The sequence below is a fragment of the Cebus imitator genome, unplaced genomic scaffold (genome assembly GCF_001604975.1).
Source record: "Cebus imitator isolate Cc_AM_T3 unplaced genomic scaffold, Cebus_imitator-1.0 Scaffold166, whole genome shotgun sequence".
In the NCBI taxonomy this organism is placed as follows: domain Eukaryota; kingdom Metazoa; phylum Chordata; class Mammalia; order Primates; family Cebidae; genus Cebus; species Cebus imitator.
The window spans coordinates 2348131-2368566 of NW_016107481.1; the positions used below are offsets into that span (position 1 = coordinate 2348131).

Below are 20436 nucleotides of genomic sequence, written 5' to 3' on the forward strand. Positions count from 1 at the left end.
TCCTTTCTTCTGCATGATCGATTCAGCTACTGATACTTGTGTATGCTTCACAAAGTTCTCATGCTGTGTTTTCAGCTCCATCAGGTCATTTATGTTCTTCTCTAAACTGGTTATTCTAGTTAGCAATTCCTCTAAGCTTTTTTCAAGGTCTTACCTTGTTTGTATTGGGTTAGAGCATGCTCCTTTAGCTCAGATTTTGTTATTACCCACCTTCTGAAGCCTACTTCTGTCAATTTGTCAAACTCATTTTCCATCCAGTTTTGTTGCCTTGCTGACGAGGAGTTTTGATCCTTTGGAGGAGAAGAGGTGTTCTGGCTTTTGGAATTTTCTGCCTTTTTGTGCTGGTTTTTCCCCATCTTTGTGGATTTATCCACTTTTTGTCTCTGCAGTCAGTAACCTTTGGATGGGGTCTCTGATGGACGTCCTTTTTGTTGTTGTTGTTGTTGATACTACTCCTTTCTGTTTGTTAGTTTTCCTTCTAACAGGCCCCTCTGCTTCAGGTCTGCTGGAGTTTGTGGGAGGTCTACTCCAGACCCTGTTTGCCTGGTTATCACCAGAGGAGGCTGCAGAACAGCAAAGATTGCTGCCTGTTCCTTCCTCTGTAAGCTTCCTCTTAGACAGGCACCTACCAGTTGCCAGCCAGAGCTCTCCTGTATGAGGCTTTTGCCAGCCCCTGCTGGGATGTGTCTTCTAGTCAGGAGAAATGGGGGTCAGGGGCCCACTTGAGGAGGCAGTCTGACCCTTAGCAGAGCTCAAATGCTCTGCTAGGAGATCTGCTGCACAGAGCCGTCAGGCAGGGATGTTTAAGTCTGCTGAAGCTGCGCCCACAGCTGCTCCTTCCCTCAGGTGCTCTGTCCCAGGGAGATGGGAGTTTTATCTATAAGCCCCTGACTGGGGCTGCTGCCTTATTTTCAGAGATGGCCTTCCCAGAGAGGAGGAATCTAGAGAGGCAGTTTGGCTATAGTGGCTTTGCTGAGCTGTGGAGGGTTCCACTCAGTTGGGATTTCCCCATGGCTTTGTTTACACTGTGAGGGGAAAAACTGCCTACTTAAGCCTCAGTAATAGTGGACACCCCTCTCCCCACCAAGCTCAAGCATCCCAGGTCGACTTCAGACTGCTGTGCTGGCAGCAAGAAATTCAAGCCAGTGAATCTTAGCTTGCTGGGCTCCGTGTGGGTGAGATCTGCTGAACTAGACCACTTAGCTTCCTGCATTCAGCCCCCATTCCAGGGGAGTGAACCATTCTGTCTTGCTGGCATTCCAGGTGCCACCCAGTTGGAAATGCAGAAGTCACTGACCTTCTGTGTTGATCTCAGAGCTGTTCCTATGTGGCTGTGTTGCTGTGTCCACCTCAGGATAGTAGAATTCTATCCTTGTCCCTGCGTTGGGGAGTGGAAGGATATAGTTGGAAGGAAATTTTCCTGGTCTAGTAGACAGAAGGGCAAAATTGTCCACATGCTATAATGTAAATTGAATCATAGCCAACACTTCTGTGAAGGAACTTCACTTGTTTCCATTTTATTAATTAGAAGTCTTTCAGTGATAACTTGGGCTTTGCTGCATCAATTTGGATTTTCATATCTCCCTTGGGAGATTCCTGGGATTGCCCTGGTGTTCAGTATAAGTTTTGAAATATAAATGAGATATATTTTTCTCCTGACTAAAATCCTTCAATGTCTTCTTATTATAATTAGAATTAAACCCAAACTCTTTACCATGACCTGCAAGACCCTCCATGATCAGGCCCCTGGCCTCTCTCTCGTTTTGTACCATTCTTGTCTGCATTTGTAGATTTTTTTCCTCCAATAAGCTCATTCTTGCATCAGAGCCTTTGTTCTTCTGCCTTCCTCTGCCTTAGAGTTTTTCATCTAGTATTTTGCATGGCTGGCTTCTTCTCATGCTTGAAATCTCATATCAAGTGTCAACTTCCTAGACTATCTCACCTAATAAGCTACAGACCAACTCCTCAGCTACTCTCTCTTATATTATCCTTTAGTGTTGTTTTCATGGCATTTTCACTGTCAAAATTATCTTTGTAATATTGTCCATGTCCTCCCCACTAGAATGTAAACTTCTTTTATCCACAAAGTTTAGAATGAGCCTATCATTCAAAAATGTTAATTATGAATAAATGGAGTCTCTGTGTCCCCTTAGCCCACACACAGGGCTCCACATAGGAGCCCAAAACTTTAAAAAGTACACATGAAACAGAAATTTTATTTTACTTATTTTTATTTTATTTTATTTATTTATTTATTTTTTGAGACAGAGTCTCGCTCTGTCACCCAGGCTGGAGGGCAGTGATCTTAGCCTACTGCAGTCTACTTCCGGGGTTCAAGTGGTTCTCCTCCCTCAGTGTCCTGAGTAACTGAACAGTAGTTTAGATTCACGTTTAGTCTCTGATCTTAGATCTTTGTCCTGAAATCAGTTTTTCTTTTTTCTGAATAGATGTAGTGTTTTCATCTCCTATAAGCTTTTATTCTGATTACATTTTAATGGGAATAGTGCTTTAAATCTTTCCATTTAAACTATGGGCTATTGGAACAATTTATTGCTTTTCTAGGCCAGCTGATCATGTGTTTATAAACACTTTTGGTAAAAAATATAATACAAATGACTTACAATATAATGAGAATGCAGTTTATTAAAACATCTGTCAAGACAGCAGGAAAACTATTTCTTACTGTTTTTATAGTATTATATGTATTGATATATAGGCTCAAATGTCTAGATTTTGCTGTTTATTTTAATATGACATATTTTTGTTTAGTCATTGTCTTTCACTTAAACATACAAAGTATTTTTTAAAAAACTATTATTTCAACATAAATAGCCAATTTTTATTAAGGTTGATAAGAATGGTCCTTGAAATCTGAGGGAAATATATGGAGTTATTACACATTCAAGTAATTATGCCAGTGTTTTAAATTAACAAACTACAGATAATTTGCTTAATTATTATGAGATTAAATCTTGTCATGTTCGTAGTACATAAATGAGAATATTTAGATATTTGACTTTATTTCCTAAGTATTAAAGATGCAGAATTTTGAATCAGCAGAAACTAGTACTTAGCCATGGTAGGGGTCAGTAAATATTTAATTAATGGAAAAGTATTTATGTATTTTCAATTTAGTCTCCCTATGAAGGTTTGAGAAGATGCTATAAGTGCCCTAATAAGCCATTTTTTAAACCTTTAGCAAACATTTATTGAATATGTATTATTTAAGGCCATAGAATCAAAGCAGAAACCTTACTGATTCCTGCTTTCTGGGGCTCTATTTGTTTTCTTTTTTTTTTTTCCTTTTTATGAACCTGCCATTGAGAACATATCCATTTAGTTACCTTTTTTTTTTTTTTTAAAGACAGAGTCTTGCTCTGTCTTCAGGCTGGAGTGTAGTGGCACAGTCTTGGCTTACTGCAACCTCCGCCTCCCGAGTTCTCCTGCCTCAGCCTCCCGGGTAGCTGGGACTACAGGCACATGCCACCATGCCCAGCTGATCTTTTGTATTTTTAGTAGAGATGGGGTTGCACCATATTTTCTTCTTGATTTCCTAGTTTTGTTTCTTTAGCAGGTATTAGATACTATGCTTAACAGACTATAGGGATCTTGCCAACACTGTCTTGATCATGATTCTACTACAGAGCTCTGGTATTATGTAGGGAAAGGAAATTCTTCGATCCTGGGGGTATTGAATCATTGTTGACATTCTGCTGGTATCAGAGATACAGGGATAAATGGCACGACCAAGCTCTTGCAGAGCACAGTTCAGAAGGAGAGACAGATATATAAACAAAAATACTGCAAGTCAGTTTGATAAATGTGATAATGGAAGTAGGTGTAGTATACTGCTTCAGAGCCCAGGCTTTGGATTCAGTCTGCCTGAATTTAGATTGCAGTGCATTTTGATTTTGGGCAATGTACTTAATTTCAGTTTCTTCATGTATAAAATGAGACTGATAGTGTCAACCATGGAGTTGGTATGGTGATTAAATAACACAGTAACATTCAAAATACTTCCTAGCTTAGGGACTGGCTCATAAGTGCTCAATAGATGATTGTTGTTTTTAACATTCAGTAATTTTTTTTCTTGTGTCTGAAAGAGAAAATAAGTGGAGAGGGAGAGCATTTTAAGCACAATGAACAGTATGTGCTAAGACATGGATGTATCAGGAAGTGTAAGTAGCTCAGGTACAGAAAATGAGTAAGTTCAGTTATCTTGGAACAGCTGCTAGAGAGGGAGAACTGGAGATCAGATGATAAAGGACTTTGTACACCAAGCTAAGGAATTTGGACTTTCTTCTATGGACTTTTGAGAATAATTGAAGAGTTTTTAAAGCAGGATACTATATCATATATTCATTTTAGCAAAGTTACTCTAATAGCAGTGTAGGAAATGGGATGCAAGTGGAAGATTCCAGGTAGGAAACCTGTATGAGAGGATACTGTTGTAGTACAGATTGGAGAAAATAAGAGGCTGAACCAGGTAAGTGAAAGAGGAAATAGAGAGCAGAGGCTGAACTCAAGAAATTCTGGAAGGTACAAATGATTGACAGGAAATAATGAGGACTAAGATGAACCTCAGGTTCTGATGTAGGCATATAGAGGAATAATGTCTGTGAGAGTCTTCAAGGGGGCCCAATAAATAGCATACTTCCTTCCTGTTCAGAATAAAGCAAAATAATCAGTGAATGAAGTAAGAAAACATTTCCTTTATTACTGATAAAAACTTTTAAAGAAGTACAGGTTGAGTATCCCTTGTCTGAAACGCTTGGGATCACAGTGTTTCAGATTTTTTCAGATCTTGGAATCTTTGCATATGCATAATGAAGAATCTTCAGACTTGGGAATGGGGATGAAGCCTAAGTCTAAACACAAAATTTATTTATGTTTCGTGTATACTGTCAAATTCAAAATAAAATATAGAGAAAAATCTCTAAATTAAATGTTTTATTTAGGAATCATGGAATTACATTCAGAGCCTACACACAGACTTCAGTGATCTTCAGTATGTCTGAAGAACAATGAGAAGTTGGGGGTTTTACTGGAGAAATATGTATTGTTTTAAAAGGAAGCTCATGGCACTAGAGAAGCTTTTGGGAGTTGGCAAGCTCTGATTTGAGTGAAGGTGGTAGGTAAGACTAGCCAAGGGAGGTGTTTCAGCAGCTAGTAGGTAAAACAGTTCTTAGGGTTACAGCAGGCTGTTTCTGCAGCTGGCCCTGTGGAAAATTCAATTCTTGGAGCAGATGCTATGTGCCCCAAGTGCTTTTGCCTCTGCACCTTGACTGTGATTCAGTTGGGTATGGAAAGAATGATCCAACTTATATAATCAACTTACATAACACCTTATAGCCTAAAGGCAATTTTATTTGATATTTTAAATAATTTTGTGAATGAAACAAATGTTGTATATATTGAACCATCAGAAAATAAAAGTGTCACTATCTCTCGTTGGTGCTTGAAAGTTTTGGATTTTGTAGCATTTTAGATTTCCAATTTTCATATTAGCAATGTTCAACCTATAGAATGTGCTTTAATGCAAGAGCCAAAGTTGGCTTGCTTACTGTATCCCTCTAAAACAGCCCACCCGAGAGAAAGTCTGAATCTGCATGTCAGATATACTTCTTCTCCATCACTTCTTCCCACTGGTTCAGCAGAGAAGAAAGGAGAACATACATCAGATTACCTCTTATCTAGAGTTCCTCCCAACTGATAACCTGTGATTGTCCACCAACCACATAATTCATTCCCCTTGGTATGGAGGAATAGAGGCTGAAGTAAGATGCAAGGCGCGCTGTACAGCACTCTTAACAAGATAGGAATAACAGAAAGAGGACGAAGTTTGGTGTGGGGAGTAAGAAGAAGGTCATGAATTCAGAGTTTGAGATATGGCAGTCAATTGGACTTAAAGGTTGTCATTCCAAACTACCTCTTAAGTCATGCCTTTTCTTTTTCATCTGTATAATGAGTACATTGGGCAATGTTAGAGCCACTGACAGGTGTTACAAATTAAGAAATCTGTGCAGCATAACAAGAATCTTCCTAGTGAATAGATTTGTGCAGTTGAGACTTTAAGCAAGACCAGAGGCTATTTGTTGACAAAGGTGCTAAGAAGAGAATTTCTTAATGAGTCAGAGGTTGGACAGTGACTAGAAGTCTTTTCTAACTCTAAAAGTCTATGATAGAAGGTACTCAATAAATAATCAATGATTTGATAGCATACTAATAACATTTTATAACTTATATAAAAATCCATAGCTGTAGTTCTGTTTAAATTAATGGTATACCTGCATGGATGTTATTTGAAGAGTATATTCTTCAGGTAAAAGGAATATTAGACTGTTATCTTGGCTCGAAGTTTATGGGAAAATAGAATGAATCATTGATACCAGTTAAACCTTAGTGTCAGTTAAACCCTATTTATTTCTGGATTTGAGTTTTCTTTTATTTTTCAGTATAAGCCATGTAGAACTAAATGTTATGATGCATTTTATATATGGAGGAACTCTGGACATTCCAGACAAAGCTAATATTGGGTATGTATTATTTTTTAATAATTTAAAATATGAAAGAATTAGGTTCTGCTTTGTTGTGTTGCAAAGTGTTAATGAAGTTTTTTTTTTTTTTGCTTTTTATAATCTATTTTACTATATCTGCCGCATGTTTTGAGAACATCTAAAAACAATAAGTCACCTTATTTAGAAGAAAAAGTAATTTATCAACTCACAGTAATAAGATTGAGAAAGGTCTTTATTAGACTTAATTTAGAAGAACTTAAAGTTATGGTTTATAGATCAATAAATTGGTTAAACTTATCAAACTTTGAAAATTATTTTACTACTTTTTAAATTTTAGGATGTCTTTTCTAAACAGCAAAAGAAAAAAAAACATGTTTAGGAATATAGGGGATTTGCCAGGCGCAGTGGCTCACACCTGTAATCCTAGTACTTAGGGAGGCAGAGGCAGGAGGATAGTTTGAGCCCAGGACTTTGAGATCTGCCTGGATACTATAACAAGACCCCATTCTTGAAAATATATATATATATATATATATATATATATATATATATATACACACACATATTGTATATATATATATTTTATATATATATATATATATATATAAAATATGTATATATATATAGGGCATCCTAAAGACCAACAACTATGTGAGTTTTTAATGTGCTATAGTGAGATGCCACCCAAGCTTCTGAAATCCTACTGAAGAGTGAAATTTAACATTGCTCTTTTAATTTTCTGGATGTCTTCCATTTTCTTGCTATTCTAATGTCAGACAAATGAAAGCTACTTTTTTTTAATTTTAAAAATTATTTGATTCCTTTAATTTTAAACTGAATAAATATGTTTTTCAGGAGAACATATTGTGAGTCACAGGGTTTAGTACTAAGGTTTTATCCCCTGGCAACCTATATGAAGTTTTATTCTTTCAAAGCTTGTAGGCTTCTTAAGTACCTGAAGTATGTGTAGGTATTCAGAAATACTTGCCATATGAAATAAGCAAAAGAAACTCTGGTCATTGGATGCTGTCTCCAAACTTATGGTTATTTGTAGACATTTTCAATACAGTAAGACATTACTGAATTGCCTGCCCCCACCCCCGCCAGGAATCTTTGATTATACAAATTTGTTGCAGAGAGTTTTGTAACTTTTACAGCCTTTAAAGCAGTTTCTTGGCTTTTGTTCTGTATATCACTGAGCATATGAAGGGAATTTGAGACATCTCCAAATTTATTTCTTGTTCTCTACCGATCAAATCATGTGTCAGTGCTTTCAACTTTTGGCCTTATGCCATGTTTATAATCTATAAAGGGTACATATTATGTAATGCTGAAAATTAGAATTAAAATCTTTTATTCTTTTTTCTAAACACAGTATATATTATCAAGAAATTGCTATATATTGTGCCTTGATTTTTAAATTGGAGAATTAACAGTGTATCTATTTTTATTTTAGTCAGATACTCAATATGGCTGATATGTATGGACTAGAAGGATTAAAAGAAGTAGCAGTCTATATTTTAAGAAGAGATTACTGCAATTTCTTTCAGAAGGTAATTATTGAACCTCAGAAATCTTTTATCCAGTGCTTTGTCATCCGTTATTACCTACCAGATTTTTAACTCTGATAGTAATAGTGCTTTAAATATTTAAAATATTAAGTAAATTTAACTAATAAGAACTCCAGTTGAGAAATAACACATGGTCTGCTTGCAAAAATCAGAAACTAATTCAAAGTAAAACAAAATTGATTGGGGGTCAGGTATTGAGAGGATGTAGGAGTATTCTGTATAATTCAAAGGTGCTCAGAGTTTGGAACTAGGAGGAAGGAAGTTAAGAACTAAGGTTACTTTCTCCATTTATCAAAGGGCTACATAGTGCTTTATTTATTCTTATTCCTGAAAGTATACTCCTTCCTTCTACCACCTCTCTTTATAGCAGGGACTTGGGGTGGAATGTATTCTCTCCTACCAGTCTCTTCAGGTGACCTATGGATACTAACTAATTTTAATTTTAGTTACTACAAAGGTAAGTTAAATGTCTAAAGAAAGATCTCATACTATGCATTTCAAAGCCATTCATACATTATTCTTAGATTATCCATTGTTTTGATACATTATGTAATTATAGGTTATTTTTATCTTATTTATGCTTTCTATGTTTTAAAAATTTTCTACAAAGAACATGTATTACTTTTACAATCAACAAAAACAAATCTAACTTTTTACATCATATTTCCCTCTTACTGGTATTTGAAGCAATGATATGCATTTTATGAATTCTAATTAAGTGGTTTTAATAATGCTTAAATTTATTTTTGTTTTGGGTAAGCCTTTTTCGACCTCCCTACAAGTTGTAGCTGTGGAAACAGGCCATGTGCTAAGAGAGAGCCATGAACAACTGGGTCTAGTACCACAACTACTACCAACCCCTCAAGGTTTACTGAGAAATAATTAAACCCCTCAGTTTCCTTTAACCAACTGTTCACTTCAGCCTGTATAAGTAAGGGACTTGGAGGAGGGAAGGCAGCTGGTGCTATCCTCAGCTTTGTAGAAAGTGAGGAATTTGGGTGAAAGCTTTTTCCTTCTTCATATGTCTCCCTCATATTTCCAGTCAAGTGAAAGTTAGAAGGGGGATCCAAGTGAATCACAAAGATTAAAGCTAGAGAATATCTGCATTGAGGAGATGATGTCCTCTCATCCCCCAGATGAACATTAACTGTATCTGTAAAACCATCCCACCCTGGAGCTTCCATCAAAGATGAAGAGAAAGTGGTAAGAAATTTCTTGAGAGAGCTTGGAATATGTCTGAGAAGGCAGTGAGAATGTACTTGAGTGATGAGATTTCTAAAGAGAGAAGGCTTACTGGAGAAGCCAACACTGGTCTTGGTGTAAGGGACTATAGTTACTGTCATATAGAGAAAAAAGTATGAGGAGTCCACTTTGTACCCTGGTTACACATGGTCCACAGGGGAGAAGGAGGACCTTAATGGTTTCATGAAAGTTAAAGGAGACCGATACAGGGCCAGATGACACCGTGTCCCACACATCATGAGCCACTTAAAGAGTTCTTATCCACAGAGAGGCTAAGTTGAAGCATGATCTGCCACTAAAGGAGCCATTATATCAACAAAAGCCTCCAGCATCTGAATTAGAACAGCTAAGGACATCTTCCTACTACCATGTTGGTCTCCTCTTAATTACATAAGGTGACAAGAGTCATAATCTTCTTCCATATATATTTAACCCAGAAAATGGAGGAGCAGGAGATCAGACCATGCTCAATTCCCTGTTTCACATCTTCTCAACCATAAATCTAGTCAGTCATGGGGAGGGAAAGATTTAAATCAGATACGATGAAGAGATAGGTGTTAAAATAGTACTGTGCTGAATTCCGTAACAATCGTATCCAGAAAGTATTGGAATCTGCCTATAGTGTCATTAAGAGATGGGAAAAAGGGGAGATTTGATATAGCATGGTTGAAAGCATTAGTTGGGAAAATAAAAAGTCTCATGTTATTATCTTCTCTGAACTGAGACTCTTCAATAAGCCAGTTAAACCTTATTTAAGAGGTTTAAAAGTTGTAAAAATATAGGGGGGAAATAGAGGAGGGACAGCGTGGGGTAGGGAGTTGGGGACAGATAGCATGGGGAGAAATGCCAGATATAGGTGAAGGGGAGGAAGGCAACACATCACACTGCTATGTGTGTACCTATGCAGCAATCTTGGATGTTCTTCACATGTACCCCAAAACCTAAAATACAATTTTAAAAAATGTATTAATCCCCTCCAAAAAAAAAAGTTGTAAAAATAATCTTTTATGAATAGTCTGGACCATTGCCTCTATTTTTTTTTTAATATGTGCGTGAGTACATGTGGGTTATATGCAGCTTCTTGTATTTTACTTTCAATAATTCACTTTATTTTAAAAACACAAAAGACATATTTGTTTATACTATTAATAAAACAACAGAAAAGGAAATTTATGTTTAATTATTAGTATGGTATTTTGTTGAAAACTTTTTTTGCTTTATTTCATTTATTTTAATATAGTCTATTTTGCTGTGGTAACAGATATTTGAGAGAAGTTTCTGATTTTGTTGACCAAATCCTTAAAATTTTTGTTTTATATTTCTTAATACATAATTTTATAAATATACTTTTGAATATATATAATTTTTAACTTTTAGTTCCTTTTTTTTTTTTCCAAGATGGAATCTCCCTCTGTCACCCAGGCTGGAGTGCAAGTGCCACAATCTCAGCTCACTGTAACTTCTGCCTCCCAGGTTCAAGCTGTTCTCCTACCTCAGCTGCTCAAGTAGCTGAGACTACAGACATGCACCACCACACCCAGCTAATTTTTGTATTTTTAGTAGAGACAGGGTTTCACCATGTTGGTCAGGCTGGTCTTGAACTCCTGACCTCAGGTGATACACCTGCCTTGGCCTCCCAAAGTGCTGAGATTACAGGAGTGAGCCATCGTGCCCAGCCATAGTTCTTAATTAAGCAGTTTTTTTGGTGGTGACTTAAATATCATAAACTTACAATGTTATACAAATATGGGTATAATGTGGTGGGCAGTCAGCCCCAGAACTCCTAGCAAGCTAGCTTCAGTCATTTCATTAGCTTCACAATCCTGCCTTTTATACAATTAAACATTTTGGACTTCTTTTATAGGATTTTGGCAGGCTTTAAATTTTTTTTCTGCACCAATTAAAAATATACTTTAGGCTGGGCGTGGAGGCTCACGTCTGTAATTCCAGCACTTTGGGAGGGAGGCTGAGGTAGGAGGATTGCTTGAGCCCAAGAGTTTAAGACTAGCAAGGGTAACAGAGGGAGATCTTGTCTCAAAAAAAAAGAAAGAAAGAAAATTAGCCAGGCATGGTGGGATGTGCCTGTGCCTGTGGTTCCAGCTACTCAGGAGGCTGAGGCAGGAGGATCACTTGAGCCCAGGAGTTTGAGGCTGTAGTGAGCTATGGTCACACCACTGCATTCCAGCCTGGGTGACAGAGCCAAATCCTGTCTTACATATATATATATAAAATATATACACACACACACTATATATATACATACACACACATATATATACAAACACACATATGTATATATTTTATATAACTTAAAGTATCTCGTTATTTCAAAGGGATCTTAATTGCTTAAATTGTTAATATGCAAAGCAAAATATTTACATTAAATTTCTTTTTGTTTGTTTGTTTTTTGAGATGGAGTCTCACTCATTTGGCCACCCAAGTTGGAGTCAAGTGGCACGATCTCAGCTCACTGCAACCTCCACCTGCCTCCCAGGTTCAAGCCTCCTGAATACCAGGGATTACATGTGCACACCACCACACCTGGCTAATTTTTGTATTTTTAGTAGAAATGGGGTTTTGCCATGTTGGCCAAGCTGATCCCCAACTCCTGACCTCAGGTAATCCACCTTCTGAGGCATCCCAAAGTTGGGATTACAGATGTGAGCCACTGCGCCCAGCATACATTCAGTTTTTTAAATACTAATATAATACTTTTAGGAGAGGGATATTAGAAAATCAAATTAATAGCGATTCATAAATAAAGAGTTGGGAAGCCGGGCACAGTGGCTCACACCTGTAATTCCAGCACTTTGGGAGGCTAAGGCAGGTAGATCATGAGGTCAGGAGTTCAATACCAGCCTGACCAACATGGTGAAACCCTGTCTCTATTAAAAGTACAAAAATTCGCCATGTATGCTGGTGCACACCCGTAATCCCAGCTACTCAGGAGGCTGAGGCAAGAGACTTTCTTGAACCTTGGAGTTGGAAATTGCAGTGAGCCGAGATCATGCCACTGTACTCCAGCCTGGGCGACAGAGCAAGACTCCATCTCAAAAAAAAAAGAAAAAAAAGACTTGGAAGTCACTGCCCTTATCAGGACTATGCCAGAGACATTTCCAAAGAAGGCTTTGCTCTTCTCTGAGAGCAGAGATTGTCAGAAGTACACATTTAGAGACTAGATATACAAATTGGCTGTTTGGCGGTCTTTATCACTTAATAAAGAGTTAAAGAGAAACTCTTCAGCCTAATTGCGAAATAAATGTGCTTAGTAATGCAGTCCAAAACATGAAAATGCATGGCATGGGCAATACATAGCAAAAATACGTAACAACAAGAGAAGTGAGTTGTTTTCACTACTTGTATCTACGTTTTATTTGTCTTCATTTATTACTTCTGTATATGTGCTTTTAAAAAATACATTAATTATGATCTAATTAAATTTCTCTTTTTATCTGAGGTCAATATAGGGCCTCTTATTGGACAATTACTTTAATTTATATTCATACGTTAGGAAGCAGATTAGGCCATGTTGTTGTATTGCAATGTGATGTACTAGAAATTATTATACCACTTTTTAAAAAAATTTAACCTAAAATAAATTAGAATAAAAGTTGTGTGCATTCTGACAGCCAAAAGAGTTCAAATGATATACTATAAAATTAAAGGTTGTTAGTGACACTTGGTTTTAAAAGAATAACAGACTTTTTAAAAACTTAGAGCATTTTTAGGCTCACAGCAAAATTGAGAGGAAGGTACAGAGATGTCTCACATACCCACTTCCTTCTAACATGCATAGCTTCCCCCATTATCAACATCCTCCACTGGAGTGGTACCTTGGTTACAACTGATGAGCATACAATTATACGTGATCCAAAATTCATGGTTTACAATAAAGTTTACTGTTGGTGTCGTACAGTTTAGGGGTTTATACAAGTGTATAATGACATGTGTCTACCATTATAGTGTCATACGGAGTGTTATCAGTGCCCTAAAATCTTCTGTGCTCTGCCTGCCCATCCTTCCCTCCCCATTAACCTCCAGCAACCACTGCTCTTTTTGCCCTCTCTGTAGTTTGGTTTTTCCAGGGTGTAATATAGTTGCAATCATAGAGAATATAGCCTTTTCAGGCTGGCTTCTTCCACTTAATAATAGGCATTTAAGGTTCCCCCATATCATTTCATGGCTTGATAATGCATTTCTTTTTAGAGCTGAATGTTTCATTGCATAGATGTCCTACAGTTTATCCATTCACCTAATAAAGGACAACATGGTTGCTTCCAAGTTTCGGCAGTTATGAAGAAAGCTGCTATAAACATCCATGTTTAAGTTTTTGTGTAGAAGGGTATTTTTAAGAAAAAAAATTAAGACTCCGACTGGAGCATGTCTGTAGCCTCAGTATGAGCAGAAGTTAATTTCAGATAAAGAATTAAATATAGAAAGTAAATTTTGAATTTATCAAATTTTGATTTGTATGTGTTCTGCAGTTTAGGTATATAAGTTGGATTATCTTTATGAACCAAATATTTTTATCCTCTGTAAATTGAAAAAGAATAAATGTGGTGTTTTCCATCAATTTTAGCCTGTTTCCAGAACATTGGTGTCTATACTAGAATGCCTGATTATTGCTCATTCATTTGGAGGGGAAAGTCTTTTTGCTGACTGCATGAAGTAAGTTATCTTAAGTAGTCCTAATACTATTAATATAGGGATTTTGTTTTTCTATTCTTCTAATTTTGTGGGGGAACTTTAGAGTTTGCCTGTTTTCTTGGCACAATGTAAGTAAGTAGCTTAGTGCTGAACTAGTTTCACCAATTAAGTAGGGTATTAATTTAGATAATACTAAAGATTATTGGGATCATTTTATCTTAGCTGAACCATAGTTGATTATGTTAAAATCTGTGCTTATGGGTTTAAAGTACATGTTTACAGAAAAGAGAATATGAAGTTCATTTTAGAGTTCATAAAATTAATAGTGTTAGATCATATATATGTATGGTTATGTAATTGGAAACCAAAATATTGACTAGTGTAATGAAAAACATCTTAATGTCTTTAACTTGGTATTCTTTGATTTTAACAGGTGGATTGTACAACATTTTGCAAGGTTTTGGTCTGAGAGAAGCTTTGCAAATATACCTCCTGAGATTCAGAAAAGTTGTCTTAATATGTTGATTCAGTCCTTAGTAAGTATAACCTGAATACTCTTTTGTGTGTGTGCCACTAAAAAGTTGATTCAATTTTGTATAATAATTTAAATGATTGAAATATAAATGTAAAATATTATAAAAGCAAGAGCGTGAACCAATTCAGATAACCTGATTCTAAGATTCAGTTCCTTTGAAACTACTCTCCATACCCAATTCATCAGTCAGGGTTCAGAGAAGCAGAACCTATTGGAGGTATATATTGATTCATGAACAAAGCAGACATGGTGCCACAGATGAAAGCTTATGTGTTGGCTCAGCAATATTGACTTCCACTCACCAAGTGGATCGGGGTACAACACTGAACCCCTCTCGGTGGTACAATTCTTTGAGAGAATCAGCCACCTACCTGGTGGCAGGTTGATTACATTGGATCACTTCCATTCTGTAAAAGGCAGTGCTTTCTTCTCACTGGAAAAAACATTTGCTTTGGATAGTGATTTGCCTCCCTTGCTCATAATGTTTCTGCTGAAACCACTATCCATGAACTTACAGATGCCTTATCCATTATCATGATGTTCCACACAGCATCGCTTCTAAATAAGGAACTCACTTACTAGCAAATGAAGTATGGAAATTGGAATTCCATACTTTGCTCATGGAATTCACTGGTCTTAGAAAGATCCCATTCATCCTGAAGCAGCTGGCTTGAGAAAATGGAGGAAAGGCTTTTGAAGACTCAGTTACAATACCAGTTAAGTGGTAATGCCCTGTGGGGCTGGGGCAGTATCCTCCAGGATGAACATGCTCTAAATCAGATTTTGATTTATACTGCTATTTCTTCTCTAGTCAGGATTCATGGGCCTAGAAATCAAAGTTTGGAAATGGACATGGCACCACACACAATTACTCCTAATGGTTCACTAGCAAAATTTTTGCTTCCTTTTCTCACAACTTTAGGCTATGCTGATTTATAAGTCTTAATCCCCAAAAGAAGAATGCATCCACCTTGGGACACAGGTGGAATGATTCCACAAGTAATGATTCTGTTGAACTGGAAGTTGAGACTGCTTTCCTCTAGCCACTGTAAACCCACAGGCAAAGAATTATTGATAGATTGAGCCTATTAAGAGGAAATTGAGTTGACGCTATAAAATGTGGATAATGTAGAGTACTTCTGGAATGCAGTACTCCCAGATCCTATGAGTAAAATCAATAGAAAGCTATAAGAACCCAATTTAGGCAGTGCTGATAATGGCCTTGATTTTTAGAAATAAACATTTGGGCTACCCTGCCAGATAAGAACTATGAACAGTGAAGTACTTGCTGAGGGCAAAGGGCAAAAGATATAGAATGGTTAGTAGAAAAGGGTATGTAAAAATAACAGCTGTACCTATGTAAGGAATTAGAGAAGTGAACACTGCAGTAGTTCTGATATAAACATTCATATTCCTTCTTAATATTTGTTTGTCTATATATTAATCAATTTTTTTCTCCTACTGCCTCATGCCCCATCATCTGAGATGTTAATAATAGTTAACTTTGTATCTATATATTTAAGTTCCAAGGTATCAAAGAAAACTGAATCAGTTTGAGGAAGAATGAACACCCCCTAAAGACAAAAAGAGGAACTCATACCTTCTCTTTTAGAAGGAAAGGGTTAGCATGTTTGTTGTGTGGAGGAATAGTTGTATCATGTTAGGTGGAAGCATGACTGTTACTGTCTCCATTTGGGAACTAAGTATGGTTTTAAGAGATATGTGTAGTTGCCAAGTTGACAAGAAGTTGACCCTGTAACATGTTAGTTTGACTAGGGTCAGCTACACTTCACAGAATTTCCTTCTTCTATGTTTCTAGTTAGAGTGACCAAAATAGACAATTTTTTGTGAAATTTGGAGGACAGGAGTGAAACACTCCTTTTACACTAGGAAGGTTGGAACACTACTGCAGTGTTCATTTACACTAGGAAGGTTATTTACTGGCTCACTGCAGCCAGGTCTGTAACTGTTCTTCCTTGCCCTGCCTTCTTCCACTTCTCTTACTCTAGGCCAGGTATATATCTAGCTTCATAATGAAAGGCACCAGCATTTTCTGCAGAATACCCATTTTCTGGATGCAGAAATCTTACTGCATCCAGATTGGAGGCAGTAAGACTGAGGTGACTCCATCCTTGTAAATTCCAGCTGATGCTCTTGGTGTCAGTTTGTTCTCACTCTCCGCAGCATTACATCCATCTTTTCTCTTCTCAACTGCCTGCCCTGTGGAATTCAGACTACACCATTAGATACAAAGGCTGTTTAAGCATCTCCCACAATTGTGTAAGGCCAACTCCCTGTAACAGATTTCTTCATGCAATAAGTCTGCATTTGATGTCATTGTTAGGTTCTTGGAATCCTAGAATCTTGAAATCTAATTTGACTTTAAACAAAGCAATGTAGAGCAAAACTAATTTTACTGTAGCCTAATAGACATGAACAAGAGTTAAGTTCCTATGGCATATTTCTGGTCACAAAAAGATCATCAGCCTTCTAGTAAAGACCCAAAACACTTCTTATATTGAACATCAAAATAAATGTGAGCTATACATACATTTCAGAAATATTAATAAAAACAAGGTAAGTATTTACCCAGTTTTTGGTGAATCTGTGAGTGGCAGTAGTAGTGATGGTGGGTTAAATCAAGGAATAAATGTTTGCAAAGCAAAAATAGTAAGGAACACCTCCCACCACCATGCAGTTTCAAAACAATCACAAATATGGCAGCCTCACTGAGTGTTTTTATATTGTATCGCTTATTGTCATATATTTGTATGATTACCATATACTTTATGAATTTTTACTTTACAGTAATTCATATTCATTTTCCAATATGCTTTTTCTGGTTTCAGCTTGTGGGTGCCTGGAGCCTGTCCTTGCAGCTAAGGGCCCAAGGTTGAAATCACCCCTGGCCAGGATGCCATTCCAGTACAGGGTGCACTCACAGCACAGAACACTCTCTTATACTGGGACAATATAGAGATGGCAGTTCTCCTAATGTGCACATCTTTGGGATGTGGGAGGAAACTGGAGTGTCCAGAGAAAATCCATGCAGGTGTGGGGAACACATGCAAACTCCACACAGACTATGGCCTGACCAGGGATCCTTTTCCTCATCAACATTATAATAAAACAACAGTAAACAAAATGACATTATTCACAGACCTCCTATGTATATATAAATACCTTCTGGTGGTCCCATGAACCCTGAATGTTAACATCATATGGGGTTACATAGAAGATACCTAGAAATCTAACTGGGAAAATAAGTGTAGGATATCAGCTGGTGAGAAACCACTACAAAAAGTCAACATAAGGCTCATGCCTGTAATCCCACTTTGGAAGTACGAGACGGGTGGATCACCTGAGGTCAGAAGTTCAATACCAGCCTGGCCAACATGGTGAAACTCCATCTCTATAAAAATACAAAAACTTAACCAGGCATGGTGGCATATACCTGTAATCCTAGCTATGTGGAGGCTGAGCCAGGAGAATTGCGTGAACCCAGGAGGCAGAGGTTGCATTGAGCCCAGATCATGCCATTACACTCCAACCTGGGCAACAAGAGCAAAACTCTGTCCCCCCCCCCCCCCCCAAAAAAAGTAAATGTAATCTGTGTTTCAGCTAATGGAGGACTTTGTTGTATTGTTGCTTAGCTTACTGTTTTACATTAGTTTTGTTGGTCAGTGAATAGTTAACAAATTATTGCCCCAGCTATAATTCAGTTCTATAGAAGAGGCAGGTTTATTTACTAATGTAGTAGTAGTACCAGTATTTTTTAAATAGTTTTTGGGGTACAGGTAGTTTTTGGTTAGATGGGTGAGTTCTTTAGTGGTGAAGTCTGAGATTTTAGTATACCCATCACCTGAACAATGTATACTGTACCCAATATATAGTCTTCTATCCCTCACATCTTTTCCAACCTCTCCCTTTCCTAAATCCCCAAAGTTCATTTCATCATTGTGTATGTTTTTGCATCCTCATGGCTTAGCTCCCACTTAAAAGTGAATGGAATATATACAGTATTTGCTTTTCCATTCCTGAGTTACTTTACTTAGAATAATGGCCTCCAGCTCCATGCAAGTTGCTGCAAAAGACATTATTTCATTCTTTTTTTTTTTATGACCCAGTAGTGTTACATGTTGTATATATACCACATTTTCTTTATCTACTCAGTACCAATATTTAATGGATTTTTTTAGACTTATAGGGCTGAACAAAATACTTTTTTTGAGAAATTTAGTTTAAGACAGGTACTATTATCTCTACTTCACATATGAGAAAAGAGAATCAGCTGAGCGCGATGGCTCACGCCTGTAATCCCAGCACTTTGGGAGGCCGAGGCGGTTGGATCACTTGAGGTCAGGAGTTTGAAACCAGCCTGTCCAACATGGCGAAACCCCGTCTTTACTTAAAATACAAAATTAGCCGGGCATGGTGATGTGTACCTGTACTCCCAGCTACTCGGGAGGCTGAGGCAGGAGAATCACTTGAACCTGGGAGGCGGAGGTTGTAGTGAGCCAAGATAGTGCCACTACACTCTAGCCTGGGCAACAAGAGCAAAACTCCATCTAAAAAAAACAAAAAGAATCAAAGAGATAAGTGCTTTGTTCAAGTTCCCAAGATAATAAATTACAAAACCTGGTCTTAAAACCAATTTCTACCATTCTAAATATAATATGATAAGTGCTCTATGTGAGCAAATATATATATTTTTTAATGTGTGGGCCTTGACTTCAAGAAACTCACAAATTGATGGAAGAATAGGCATTTAAACAACTAAGGAAAATACAGGTTAGTCTATGATGAGTACAAGCATTACGTTACATGTCAAGTCTTCTCTACCATTGTAGCTTCAGCCTTAGAATAGCGCTTAGCACGTTAGCACTCAGTATATATTGTCAAATAGGTAAGTAAGTGAATTGTATAACTTAGAATTCAGGTGTATACATAGGTTCACAGAGGTTAAATCTGACTGGAATAATGAGAGAATTAATTTGAGATGAACCTGGTTAGAGGACAATTTAAAAGTAAGTAGGCTAGGGCGTTCCTGAAAGACTAAAAATGTGACCAGGGATGTGGAGACTAGGCAGTGTCAGTATTCTGCTATAATTGGAATGAGAGAAGATGAGTCTGGGGATAGGCTAAGGATAGATTGGGAGGGATTTTGGCTGAGTATCTTGTTAATGAGTTTGATTTTTTTTTTCTAAGCAAGTGGTAGGTATGTGATTTTAATTGAAGAATAAGCCCTTCAAACTATGCGTCTCCCAGTGCTATACTCTTTTATTTTTATTTTATAGCTCTAATTAGGTTCTTGTAAGCTTTGTGGTGAATACTTGACATACTTGACTTTTTCTTTCAAGACAGATAAAAAGATGAACATCAGAACAACCAAACATCTAGTTTGATCAATAGCCTCTGGCATCATGGTGATTATTTTCAAAATTTGTCTTTCTTTGTGGATAATCAGGTTTTAAGAAACACTAACATATTTGTCATATTTTATTATAGAAGTAAAATATATTTCTTAATTAATGGAAAATAGAGTATTTTAATTTTCTCAAAATTTGCAGTATGTTACCCAGAAAGAGCAAACAGTCTTTTTTTAACAATAACCCCAAAGTGGCCTTTTAGAAAATCTTATGTACATGCAATACTAATAGTGTTATTTTAAAAAAATAGTTCCAAATCGTTACATGTTTACAGATTTGATATTAACTAAAACAATGAGTTGCATTTTTAAAAATTTCTTGTGTGTTTGCAGATCTCACAAAGCATTACTTATGACCAATTCTTATTAATATGACTTTTGCCTGTGTGAAGTAATTTATTTTATATACAAATTATATCTGGGCATTCTAGTTCATTGTACTACTTTCTATACATTTTCTTATTCATCCTTTACTTATTTTATTTTTTATTTTTT

General features: G+C 36.8%; 1 protein-coding gene across 4 annotated transcripts in view; it reads left to right on the forward strand.

Moving 5' to 3' along the window:
* BTBD8 (BTB domain containing 8) overlaps positions 1–20436 on the forward strand; it is a 125445-nt gene that overhangs the window by 65469 nt on the left and 39540 nt on the right. For all 4 annotated transcript variants that reach the window (XM_037744134.1, XM_017544147.2, XM_037744135.1 and 1 more), the window contains 4 exons: positions 6456–6536; positions 7975–8071; positions 13911–13999; positions 14412–14514. In XM_037744134.1, the coding sequence (XP_037600062.1) occupies positions 6456–6536; positions 7975–8071; positions 13911–13999; positions 14412–14514 (370 nt within the window). The remainder of the gene's footprint in view (positions 1–6455; positions 6537–7974; positions 8072–13910; positions 14000–14411; positions 14515–20436) is intronic.